Source organism: Triturus cristatus, chromosome 4_1 (assembly GCF_964204655.1).
Source record: "Triturus cristatus chromosome 4_1, aTriCri1.1, whole genome shotgun sequence".
Classification (NCBI taxonomy): Eukaryota; Metazoa; Chordata; class Amphibia; order Caudata; family Salamandridae; genus Triturus; species Triturus cristatus.
The window spans coordinates 1,244,423,343-1,244,436,953 of record NC_140585.1 but is presented as its reverse complement, the minus strand read 5'-3'; the positions used below and the strand labels follow the sequence as shown (position 1 = coordinate 1,244,436,953).

At 45.4% G+C, this 13,611-nt stretch overlaps 1 protein-coding gene across 1 annotated transcript in view; it reads left to right on the top strand.

Moving 5' to 3' along the window:
* Positions 1 to 4,390, top strand: part of AAAS (aladin WD repeat nucleoporin) — a 444,387-nt gene extending 439,997 nt beyond the window's left edge. The window contains exons 16-17 of the mRNA XM_085654670.1: positions 3,616 to 3,700; positions 4,091 to 4,390. Coding sequence (XP_085510796.1) covers positions 3,616 to 3,700; positions 4,091 to 4,234 — 229 coding nt within the window. The 3' untranslated portion in view covers positions 4,235 to 4,390. The remainder of the gene's footprint in view (positions 1 to 3,615; positions 3,701 to 4,090) is intronic.
* The last annotated feature ends 9,221 nt before the right edge of the window (positions 4,391 to 13,611 follow it).

The following is a 13,611-nucleotide window of genomic DNA, read 5'->3' as shown; positions in this document are numbered from 1 at the left end:
GTCATTTGGCCGGCGCTGCAATGCCCCACGGGCCCCGCAAGAAGGCTCTTTGGCGGAGATCTTTTTGTTTTAGCCGTGCTGCGTGCAGGTGTGTGGGGATTCTGTGATAAAATGAGAAAGAAGTGGTCTAAAACTACCTAAGAGGTACCCTGAGATATATATTTAATCAGGGGTCCCCTTGGCAGGATTAAAAAAAAGATAAGTGTAGATTGTCATGGCAGTGTTATGAAACGTGACAAGGCTTAGAAGGTTAGTTCGACATGTTTCACGCATTTATGGTCCAGGAGGAATCTGTGGCGTTTCTTCAGGACCAATGAAATCCAATTTCCCTACCCTGACTCAGGGCGGGGTGTGTGAATTATAATCTGGGTTTGGTCTAATGATCTTTAGTGGTGAAACAAAGGTTAATAGTATCTAAGGGTTGCGTAAGTACTCTGGTGTACATGAGGCCAACGTGGAAGTTCGCGGTCAGCCTACCCCTCTCTCTGCCTGCCTGGAGATCCTTTATCCTGACCCAACACACTAGGAGTCCTTTTCATTTGGGTTGGAATGTGAGATCGGAATAGGGTGATCAACCCTTGGGTACTATTGGCCTTTGTTTCACCACTAAAGATACTTAGACAAAACTCAGATTTTAATTCATCCATCGTCCTCACACACATTCATCCACTCACCCACCCATTCATCAAGCAGCCAAACTATGGAACTCTTTACCCCCCAACATCAGATCCACGGACAGCCACCTTATCTTCAGAAAACTACTCAAGAATTGGCTCGTCCCCATATAAGCACCATACGCAAACAGAAATATACAGCATATCCCTCTGTGTATAAGCATTTATTTTCACTATAGATATGTACCTATCTTTGTGTATTGCTTTGTATAAACATGTAAAATAATAATGTTGTTTAAAAAAAAAATGAAAGTACAACACTTGAAACCCGAAGTTTATCTGGTGCATCTTTGATCTACATGTACTTGCTTCCATTGTGCATCAAAGTACCTTCCATGTACTTGGATCTGTGTGTTTGTTACTTTTCTCCTGAAAAATCATATCCAATGCACTACCCTATTTCTCATCCAGTACCTCTTTCAATATCTTTAATCTACATATACTCACCTCTTTTATGCATCCATATACTTTCAATGTACTATGGATCTATATCTTTATCACTTTCTACTAATTTAGCATTTCCAATGCACTACCCTTTTTCTCAGCCTACACTTCTCTCAATATATCTTCTAGCCCAACTTTCTGACTCATCTCAAACTTCTTTCTACTACTCTTTCCAATGCACTACCCTATTTCTCCCCCTATATATCTATCAATATATCCTCTACATCCACTCTCTCATTTATCCCAAACCCCCATCCCACTACTATGATCCCCAAAATAACCCTTTCTAGACTCTTACCTACTCTACCCCTCCTTGTATCATCTGATACCTCTTTTACTATACCGATCCCCCAAAACAAACCTATCTAAACTCTTCCTTCTGAGTCTTCCCTTCCACAACCCCTTTTTACTCATCCAAAAGCCTCCTCCTACTGCTATTAGCTCCAAAATAAAATCTAAATCCTTCACTCTTCTATCCCTCCGCTATCCTTTTCAATCAAAATAACAAACTAACATGTTCACTTCTCAAATTTCATATTCCACTATACTAATTCACCACTAATCCTTTATGGGTTCCAGAGTAGCGTGCTACTTGCCAATAAAGCGCTTCAACAGCCCATCAGGGGTACAAGTGCTATATAAATGCAAACCTTTTTCCCTTTTCTACCCCTCCCCAACCCTTCTCAATCCAAATAACTGACCAACATATCCACCACTCAAATTACTTTCATATTTCACTGTACTAATTCAATACTAATCCTATGGGTTCCAGAGAAGCGTGCTACTCGCCAAAAAAGTGCTTCAAACCCCCATCAGGATAGCAAGCGCTATATAAATACAAAACTCTTTCCCTCTTCTATCCCGCCTCATACCCTTCTTTATCCAAATAACTGAATAACATATCCACCACTCAAATTACTTCATATTTCACTATACTAATTTTCAACACTAATCCTTTATGGGTTCCGGAGTAGCGTGAAAAGCGCCAGAAAAGCGATTCAACACCCATCAGGGGTAACGGGTGCTATATGAATGCAAACCTTTCTTCCCCTTCTATCCCTCCGTTATCCTTCTCACTCCAATTAACTGACTAATATCCACCACTAAAATTACTTTCGTATTTAACCATTCTAATTCACCACTAATCCTTTATGGGTTTCCGGAGTAGCGTGCTACTCGCCAAAAAAAAAAGCGCTTCAACACCCCATCAGGGATAACCAGCGCTATATAAATACAAACCTTTTTTCCTCTTCTATCCTTCTGCTATCCTTTCGAATCCAAATAACTGACTGACCTATCCACCACTTAAATTACTTTCATATTTCATATACTAATTCAACACTAATCCTTTAAGGGTCCCGGAGTAGCGTGCTACTCGCCGAAAAAGCGCTTAGACGCATCGCCAGGGGTATTTGCGCTATATAAATGCAAATACAATACAATACAATACCTGAACACATGCATCCACCAGTCCACAACTGGCAAATAACACTGAACGATTTTTAAGCAATGAATGTATAAAACGTTGAGGTATTCCATGTCACTGATTTAGTTCCTGTTTATATTTTACATGTTTTACTTAATCTTGCATTCCTTAAGAGTGCACATTATTTCCAGGTGTTGTATTTCTGTATTTTTTTGTATCATATTTCTCTTGTACAGTGCATACTTTGAACTGTCGGCTTCATGCATTTTTTAACTTTTTAATTGGTCGCTCCAGAGCAAAGGCTGCGCAAATTTCTCACAGTGCTCGTCAGTGGGTCAAAATGGTGTTCAGAATACCTTGGTCGTCCAATCCTGGGCTGCTTGGCTGAACATACAGAGCAATAGTCACTTATTCCAGTTACAATTGTGATTCTGTTCAAGTGCGTGTGAAAGAGGCGTGCAGTTGCCAAAATATTGAGATGGCAAAAGTAAATAAATATACTGTGCTTACAGGGGATTGGTGCGTTCTGTGTTTGGGGGTTGTTAAATGAACTTCTCTGGTTATACTGAATTAGCAGGGTGAGGGGTGTGTGTGTGGGCCAGCCCTCGGGGGAGTGGCTGGCAGAAACACTAGACTGTGTCCAGCAGGACACAACACTACCTATGTCATTATCGTATGAAAAATGCTTTAAAAATACACCATTTGCCCACTCTGTTTTTTTCTCCCTTATGACGGTTGGGCTCGCTTGCTACAGGGCACTCCTCCAGCACTTTTATGCCTGACCACTTTCAAATGTCACTAGCCGCCACTGGAGTCCTTATGAGGCACTCTGCGGGCCCTCCAGCAGGGACTGTGGAAGGACAGGGAAGCCAGACTGGCAAAGGGTGGGTTGCTTCTAACCCAGTGTCCTCCATTTGCCAATGAGAGAATGAACATAAGGTGAACGACCGAGAGAAAAGACGAACTTAAATGCTAGACAGAAACGATAAATCCTAAGGGGGGGGGGGGGGGGGGGGGAGAGAGAAGGCGCATATTTTATTTTTATTTTGTGTTGTTTTTCTTTTTATGCAGCGGCTTTGTGCAGGGCGAAGAGGGTGCCGAGCCACAGATGATCAGTTTTCACCCCTGTTTCCGCAAGGGGGCGCTCCTCACCACGGTAAGGCATGTGCACGTCGCATCTTGACTGAAAGGCGCACAGTTGTTTTCCTTGCGACGCCCAGCGTGTCCTTAAGAAATTTAGTCAAAATGCTGTCTTTATTGAGATTAACAGCTTGTCAAGCGTATATTTCTGGCAATAGTTGCCTGATGTCTCAAAATACAAAAAATATAGTTCGTATTGTTTTCGTCGTGCCCCTAAAATATTAATTCTGCGGATTTACGGTGTCCACGAGGCTCTCTCCTCTTGGCAGTTTTGGGGCGGCAAAAGCAGGGAGCGCCACGGGCGTCCAAGTGGCTAGCTACGCCTCCGCCTTTTGGGGGTGTGCGCTCGCTTTAGTGCGCACAAAAGCACAACATGATATTTTTCTTTTCTATCCCTCTTTCCTAGTGCTGGTCCACAGGACGCGTCAGCCACGTGCCCTTCTATTTCGTCAACGCACACGTGCCCCGTTACAGCCCCGGGTTCAGCCCTGGCGTCTCCAGGACCGGCGCCAACGGAGGAGCCACGCCCGAGCTGTTCTCAGAGATGTGAGACGCTCGCATCTCCGACATCCACGTGCGGCCTTCCTGGGAGCTTCGTAATTCACATGTTTTATTGTATATTCCATTGTTCACACTTTCTGGGCATATATATATTTTTCACCGACGGAACTGATTTAATTTAATAAAAACAAACTTTCAACATGTCTTTCAAGTTGTGCTACCGAGTCTACACTAAAGTGTGCCCGTCTGGAACACAATTCATCTCTCTATCTGCTAGTTGTGAAAATAAAAGGAAGCAGCCATTGAGTGGAAACGTATGTATCGAGGCAGTGGGAGCACACTACTGGCATGGTAGCAGTAGCACCAGTGGGAAAACGGGTTCTGGCAGTGTGCTTCCTCGCCACTCTACATTCCCTAAAAGAAAAATAAGGAACCCTCGAGCCTTGTTCCCTCGGGGTGACTGGTACCAGGCGCGCAACACCCATTGAACTCAAAGGGCTTCAGCCCCATCCGTCGTGTGTGGCAGCCCGGGCTGAGACAGCTTCCCGGGCACGGACACAGCCGCACCCGAGCACTTCACAGGTCTTTAAAAGACCATTTGCATGTTAATGAGGCCTTGCTGTTGTTTCACCCCTTCTAAGAGCCCCTGCAGCTCCACTCTGCCTATTGTTTAAAGTTTCAGCCCCCCCCCCCTGAAATTTTTTCTTAGGTTGGTTTACGAATAGTTGTTAAAGTATTTAAAAAAACAAGAGGATGGTGTAAGGTGCACAAACAGTGCCCTGAGACATTTACCTCAGCAGAAAAATGAAGAGAGGTTCGGCTTTTTTTTTTACTCCACACAAGTTGGTAGGTTGTTGGATTATCCCAGTCAAACTGAATCAGCATTTCATCTTTTTTGTTTACAAAGATACCTTTGAAGCAACTAGTATTATTTAAGGAGCCTTAAGAAAATTCGGTTTATGATGTGCTGTAGAAAACGTCCAATCAAAAAACAAGGCAACTTCGGAATGCAAAGGGTGTTTTTTTTGTTCTGTGAATGTTACAAAGGCCTTCCTAGTGAGCCTGGAGGAAAGCCAAATACTTGAGTAACATCTGCAACACCAGACTATCCTCTTCTGGAATTAATGAAGAAAGAAATCATCTCCCTTTGGGCTAACAAAACAGAATTCCCTGCCATAAACCTCCTTATGCTTACAGTGAATCGACTGAAGCAGCCAGTGTAAAGGAAATACATGGAAAGCAAAGTGTTCTGAGGTTACACTGAGGTTTCAGATGGTCGTCATTCTAATCCGGTGTCACTTTTAGAGGGAGAGGGGCGTGTCACAAGCTTTGGTTATTTTACAATAAAAATTATAGGTAACTGTGCCTCTGTGAAGCAAAGACTTGAGGTTATAGAAAGGGGATAGATGCCTACTATAGCCACACGAAAGCAATAGACACCCAAGGAGGTCCTCATATGGAACGTCTTGGGTAACGCTACACATCAGCTATTGAGTTCCATGTCCCAAATGTTTTCGTGGCTAAGTGGTGTTTTGCTGCTCATTATTTTAGTCTATTGCCAGTCATTCCGTTTTCAGACTCTTTCCAGAATTCATTTATTTGGTTTTTCTATACCACAAACCCTGCTTATCAGCACTTCAGACCAAGCAACACAAGTATTTTATATTAATGTGATGCTTTTACTATGTGGTCACAGATTGATTCAGACACTGGAAGCAAAACGAGTGCAGAGGACGAAGGGGCTAAGAATAGACAGGGATAAAAGGAGCAGGAGAGAAGTACTGTCTCAGCAGAAAACATTTAACATGGAAAGCTATGTGCACTGTAGTTACCGACTTTGGAAGAGTTTCAGGGCTGCAGCACTTTGCTAAGGCTCTCTTGGGCAACCTAAGTTTTCCCACAAGTTTCTACCCTTAATGGAGAAAAACATCTTTGCATCCTTCTCTACTTGCGCAATGTAATTCCTGCTGCTGGACTTGGCCCTTTTTGCAGGGACATCCCTGAACTTTTTGCCTTCCTCCTTTATTTTCTCTGACCTGTTTTTGTTGGTTTTATGACTCTGGGCACTTTACCACTGCTGATCAGTGCTAAAGTGCATACGCTCTTTATTGTAAATTGATGTATTGATTAGGGACTCCATGATTTGGTTATTTGATTTACTTGTCAGACCCTAGTATAGTGCACCATGTGTGCCCAGGGCTTGTAAATCAAATGCTGCTGGTGGGCTTGCAGCACTGGTTGTGCCACCCACAGAAACAGCCTGTAAATTGTGTCTCAGGCCTGCTATTGCAGAGCCTGTGTGCACTCTAGTACTGCCATGTCGACTTGGGGAGTGCACCCACTTGCCAGTCCCTAAACCTTCCCTTTTCTTCATATCAGACACCCCTAAGGTAGGCCCAAGGGCAGGCTGCATTGTAAGTATAAGGTAGGACATGCCCTGGTGTGTGTGTGGCATATCCTAATCGTGAATTACAGCCATTTTCGATTTTCACTACTGCAAGGCTACCATTCCCCAGAGGTCAGAATGGGCAGTTTGATTATAACACCTTATAATCCTAACTGACCCAGGGAACATGGTAGAAATTCGAGTTTAGTATGCCTGAACTCAGAATGATAAAATACATCTTTTAGTAAAGTTGGTTTTAACATTCTGTGTTTGAAAATACCACTTTTAGAAAGTAGGTATTTTCTTACCTAACCATCCTGCCTGCCTCTGCTAGCTTGTGTATTGTGTGTCTGGTTTTGTGAGTGACGGGGGCTTGGGGATTCCAGGAGACAGGGTGAGTCAGCACAGAGCTGAATAGACCTATCCGAATGTAGAGTGAGGGGAGGAGTTACACCTGGGTCTGAATAGGGCTGTGCCTTCCCTCCACAATGCTGGCTCCACCTCCTGTGGTGCGTCTGATGTCCCTGGCCTCCACTGTCAAAGGAAAGCAGGAGTCCTGTCAACAAAGTGCTCCAGGACTGCACATAACTGGTTTGGACTAGGTACAGGCCCCTCTGCCTTCAGAGGACAAAGGATTTAGTATTATAAATATGGGGACCCAGACACCAAGACTTTAGATCACTTCTGGGAACAAGACAAACCTCTGCCAAGGAGATGAACCAAGGAAGCTGTAGGAGTTGGATTGCCCCTCTGCCAGTGTGCTGTGTTGGCCTACAGTGGTGTCTTCAGTGCCAAGGAGAGGAGAAGGAACTTTTAAAGAACTTTCATCATCTTGCAGAATATTACTCCAAGGGCTTGATTTGAGCTTGCCTCCTGGCCGAAGTCTCAGGGATACCAGACTTCACCCCTTCTGTTTGCCTGCATATGGAACTTGCTGTTCTAGCTGCTACAGAAGGAATTTTGCAACACCGATGCCAGCGAGCAACGCCGTCTTCTGCATCGAGGCCGTGAGCGCTGCTCCGACTTGCAACACGGACCCGTGATAACAGTTACAATTATTATAGGTTAAAGGAAATATACATTATTTACCTCTTGGAAACAGGCCCTTCTTCCGGCTTTAGCTATGCCCCCCTTTATTGTAAAGATTAATTCACTCTTAAAGGGAGTTAAATTCTAATTTGGCAGTGTTGCTCCCATCTACAGTCATTTAAAACTCCAGAAGTTACTTTAAGAATTTAAAACTCTAGTAAAAAGTGGGTATCCCATAAACCTCAAGATGCTAACCCAAAATGAGGGTGGGCAAATAGCAACTGAAGCTTCAGTTGCAGGTGGATTGTAGTAGAGTGCGGGGAAGTTGGGACTACGAAGACTACACCAATGAAGATTTTTTGTCAAAAAGGAAGTGCCTGAAAACATTGTGACTGACAATTGTGTGCAATATGTATCAAAAGAATCAAGTGTCTTTCCAGCCCCCATGGCAGCAGCCTGCGGGCTAATGGGTTGATGAAATGATGATTAGGATGGTCAAGAGACACATGGAGATGATGGTCGTGGGCAGAGCGCCTATTAGGTGGTCTTTGAAGGAAATGTTGTGAGCTTACCTGACAGCACTTTAATACTGTTATTGGTGTGTATGCTTACATTGGTAAAGGGACATGTAGCTTTTTATTAAGTTGTCTCTATTATGTTTGTCTCTGGAAACATGGAAGGAGTTGTGGAAGTAGAAAAAAGGTGGAAGAGAGATTCTCCTGCATTGGGCCTTTCATAGATTCACATGCTTGAAATATTCCCCAACATCAGACTGAATACTTAGTAGTGAATGGTCAAACAGTATTGTTCATCAGCGCATTTAACTCTGCTTTAGCCATGCTTTACATTCAGTGTCTACATCATCATGTAGCCCAAACTCTGGCCAAAGAGGTGAAGAGACTTTCACCCGATTCTCCTCAGAGACTTGTCTTTCTTAGCAGTTGTCCTAGATGTCGAATCTTCAAAGCTCTGCTCTCTCTTCACATTTCTACAGCGTGGACATTTTCTCTTCCTGACACTATTGTCCCTGAGAGCTGCTTTCCTCTCACTCCCACTTACAGGAGGTGAGATTTTCGTATGTTTCTGTATGGTTAAGGCCAAGGAAGGGGAAAACATTCTCATGGCTGCAATTAGAAAATCCCTTTTTAGGACATGTGAGAGGTGGGGCAAAGAAAATATATTCTAACTACTTACATACTATATGCGTTTAGATTCTGCTTTAACAACATTCTGTAAAGAAATGTGTTATCTAAGAGATCTTTTCAGCTAGGGGCATGGAGGGGCGCTTGCTTTTCGCTCTTAAGACTGGCTCATCAGATTAGGGGTCTGTCAGGAGTGCTCCCCTATTCCTTGTATAAAGTGGCTAAAAAGAGGAAGTTGGAGCTGTTTAAATCTAATGAATCTGTTAGAACCTCTGAAGCAGAGACTCTCCACCTCTTCTTTCAAACTTCTGTTGCCAAGTCACAGACTTCAGATTTGGTTTGGGATAAATGCAACAAATCCAAGTATTTACTGTCCACCTCATCGTCTACACCATCACCAGCTCGACTCGCCCACCAAGTAGAAATCTTTATTTTCTCTTAAAGTGTAGTTGAAGGCAAAGTTGTTGTAGTAAAAAAAAAATGTGAAAAGCCCTCAAGGTGACGTTGGTGTCCTCATTTATCGCAGTATCATTAGTAGTGCAATACGGAGGGCCTGTTTCACAGTCTATATGTCTTCTGACTTGGGTCAACAATGAATGTGTAATCTAGGGCGGAGCACAATCCAGAACGCCACCTCTATTCCCATGCACTGTGTTACATGCCTTAGAGGGGGAAGTAAACAATATGGGCAAAATAATTCATGGCTTTACTGCAACTTCTGCGAAAGCGGCTGGTACTACTTCATCATCTGCATGTAGTGGCTATTGCACACTATAGCATGTTTCCTGGACAAAATACCAGATGGCTATCATATTCCGGCCTTAGCCATTCTCAAACAGAATGAGGATAACTCATCAACCCTAATTGACACCACAGTGGATGCTGCTAACACAGGCTTAAGGTAAATAGCCAATGGTACTGAAAAGATACGGCTAGGTTTATAACACATCACTCTACCCAAAAGTTCAGTCATGCGTTTTAGCTATACTGTTTGACTTGCAAATCCTATTTTCATTACAAGCATACGACTTTCTGATGAATAATTTTAACTGTAGATCCTTCATCTTAGAATACAACTTTGCCAGCGATGTTTCAGCGTACCACTAGGTGACTCGTGCGGCTCTACACTTGCTCGGTAGCACCTGGGAAATGAGCTTCGCATATGAGCGGTACTATTGTGTACCGACATGAGTTCCTTTCTTATAGCACCAACCAATGCAGATCCAAAACTCCACTGCAGCCTTCATCAACCTATAGACAACTTCCAGAAACAAGAAACTGTGTGCCAGGAAGAGATACCACATCACTAAATAGGCTTCAAGCTATGCTGTGACTGCATAAAGCAGATTGTCAGAACCCCTTTCAGAGGGCAATGGGGCTCACAGAGGCTACTGGGCCAAATCATGGGAGTTGAGGCCTTTTATTCCTAATGTCCCGTGGCCTGACTTATGGATTCCGAGCAACTGGACCAAATAACCCTTCTGCATTTAAATCCAAATGGTCGCACACTGCTGACCTACCTGCGTGTTACCCCAAAGAACTGTGGTCCCTGTAGTCAGCGTCGGCGGATACACCTATGCTCGTGTCGTGAGTGCAAGTGTGAATAGCGTTAGCCATCCCTGGACACGTGTTTCAAGGTTGTTGCCTCTCGTCAGCAGGGAGTAGGAAAGAGTGCAGGGTTGCTGTGTAGGCTGCTAAAATCATTATCAGGTATGTACCTCTCGTAGCAACGCAGGTGCGTAACCTGAGCCCGTCGACTCCCCGGCTCAAAGAGCCACTAAATAACTAAATCCAAATGGTCGCACACTGCTGACCTACCTGCGTGTTACCCCAAAGAACTGTGGTCCCTGTAGTCAGCGTCGGCGGATACACCTATGCTCGTGTCGTGAGTGCAAGTGTGAATAGCGTTAGCCATCCCTGGACACGTGTTTCGAGGTTATTGCCTCTCGTCAGCAGGGAGTAGGAAAGAGTGCAGGGTTGCTGTGTAGGCTGCTAAAATCATTATCAGGTATGTACCTCTCGTAGCAACACAGGTGCGTAACCTGAGCCCGTCGACTCCCCGGCTCAAAGAGCCACTAAATAACTAAATCCAAATGGTCGCACACTGCTGACCTACCTGCGTGTTACCCCAAAGAACTGTGGTCCCTGTAGTCAGCGTCGGCGGATACACCTATGCTCGTGTCGTGAGTGCAAGTGTGAATAGCGTTAGCCATCCCTGGACACGTGTTTCGAGGTTGTTGTCTCTCGTCAGCAGGGAGTAGGAAAGAGTGCAGGGTTGCTGTGTAGGCTGCTAAAATCATTATCAGGTATGTACCTCTCGTAGCAACGCAGGTGCGTAACCTGAGCCCGTCGACTCCCCGGCTCAAAGAGCCACTAAATAACTAAATCCAAATGGTCGCACACTGCTGACCTACCTGCGTGTTACCCCAAAGAACTGTGGTCCCTGTAGTCAGCGTCGGCGGATACACCTATGCTCGTGTCGTGAGTGCAAGTGTGAATAGCGTTAGCCATCCCTGGACACGTGTTTTGAGGTTGTTGCCTCTCGTCAGCAGGGAGTAGGAGAGTGCAGGGTTGCTGTGTAGGCTGCTAAAATCATTATCAGGTATGTACCTCTCGTAGCAACGCAGGTGCGTAACCTGAGCCCGTCGACTCCCCGGCTCAAAGAGCCACTAAATAACTAAATCCAAATGGTCGCACACTGCTGACCTACCTGCGTGTTACCCCAAGAAACTGTGGTCTCTATAGTCAGCGTCGGCGGATACACCTATGCTCGTGTCGTGAGTGCAAGTGTGAATAGCGTTAGCCATCCCTGGACACGTGTTTCGAGGTTGTTGCCTCTCGTCAGCAGGGAGTAGGAAAGAGTGCAGGGTTGCTGTGTAGGCTGCTAAAATCATTATCAGGTATGTACCTCTTGTAGCAACACAGGTGCGTAACCTGAGCCCGTCTACTCCCCGGCTCAAAGAGCCACTAAATAACTAAATCCAAATGGTCGCACACTGCTGACCTACCTGCGTGTTACCCCAAAGAACTGTGGTCCCTGTAGTCAGCGTCGGTGGATACACCTATGCTCCTGTCGTGAGTGCAAGTGTGAATAGCGTTAGCCATCCCTGGACACGTGTTTCGAGGTTGTTGCCTCTCGTCAGCAGGGAGTAGGAAAGAGCGCAGGGTTGCTGTGTAGGCTGCTAAAATCATTATCAGGTATGTACCTCTCGTAGCAACGCAGGTGCTTAACCTGAGCCCGTCGACTCCCCGAGTCAAAGAGCCACTAAATAACTAAATCCAAATGGTCGCACACTGCTGACCTACCTGCGTGTTACCCCAAAGAACTGTGGTCCCTGTAGTCAGCGTCGGCGGATACACCTATGCTCGTGTCGTGAGTGCAAGTGTGAATAGCGTTAGCCATCCCTGGACACGTGTTTCGAGGTTGTTGCCTCTCGTCAGCAGGGAGTAGGAAAGAGTGCAGGGTTGCTGTGTAGGCTGCTAAAATCATTATCAGGTATGTACCTCTCGTAGCAACGCAGGTGCGTAACCTGAGCCCGTCGACTCCCCGGCTCAAAGAGCCACTAAATAACTAAATCCAAATGGTCGCACACTGCTGACCTACCTGCGTGTTACCCCAAAGAACTGTGGTCCCTGTAGTCAGCGTCGGCGGATACACCTATGCTCGTGTCGTGAGTGTAAGTGTGAATAGCGTTAGCCATCCCTGGACACGTGTTTCGAGGTTGTTGCCTCTCGTCAGCAGGGAGTAGGAAAGAGTGCAGGGTTGCTGTGTAGGCTGCTAAAATCATTATCAGGTATGTACCTCTCGTAGCAACGCAGGTGCGTAACCTGAGCCCGTCCACTCCCCGGCTCAAAGAGCCACTAAATAACTAAATCCAAATGGTCGCACACTGCTGACCTACCTGCGTGTTACCCCAAAGAACTGTGGTCCCTGTAGTCAGCGTCGGCGGATACACCTATGCTCGTGTCGTGAGTGCAAGTGTGAATAGCGTTAGCCATCCCTGGACACGTGTTTCGAGGTTGTTGCCTCTCGTCAGCAGGGAGTAGGAAAGAGTGCAGGGTTGCTGTGTAGGCTGCTAAAATCATTATCAGGTATGTACCTCTCGTAGCAACGCAGGTGCGTAACCTGAGCCCGTCGACTCCCCGGCTCAAAGAGCCACTAAATAACTAAATCCAAATGGTCACACACTGCTGACCTACCTGCGTGTTACCCCAAAGAACTGTGGTCCCTGTAGTCAGCGTCGGCGGATACACCTATGCTCGTGTCGTGAGTGCAAGTGTGAATAGCGTTAGCCATCCCTGGACACGTGTTTCGAGGTTGTTGCCTCTCGTCAGCAGGGAGTAGGAAAGAGTGCAGGGTTGCTGTGTAGGCTGCTAAAATCATTATCAGGTATGTACCTCTCGTAGCAACGCAGGTGCGTAACCTGAGCCCGTCGACTCCCCGTCTCAAGGAGCCACTAAATAACTAAAACCCCTTCTGCATTTGACTCTCAGGATATCTTGGTCGTCGGGGGAGGGGGGTGGGCGGTGAACACGGGCTCGCAACTCAATATGCTCGCAATCATTGTCCAGCCATATATTCACTTTTGTGAAAAAAGAGAAATATTTTATTTCTACTGCAGTCCACACAAAGAAAAAATACAATATTCACAAACAATTACACGGTCCCCTGGTTATTCCCCATTCATTATTGGTAACTTCTAGGGTTGCCCCACTAGTAGTCTGAGTTTCCAGAGTCCACTTTGACTCTAAAGTCAATAGTGTTTCAGCGTTGCAGCGGACATTTAGCAACAAGTTCCATCGTGGAGGACAGGCACGAAACAAATCTTACCGCAACAGCAGGCATGAAGCGGCTGGAATTCCTAAGTG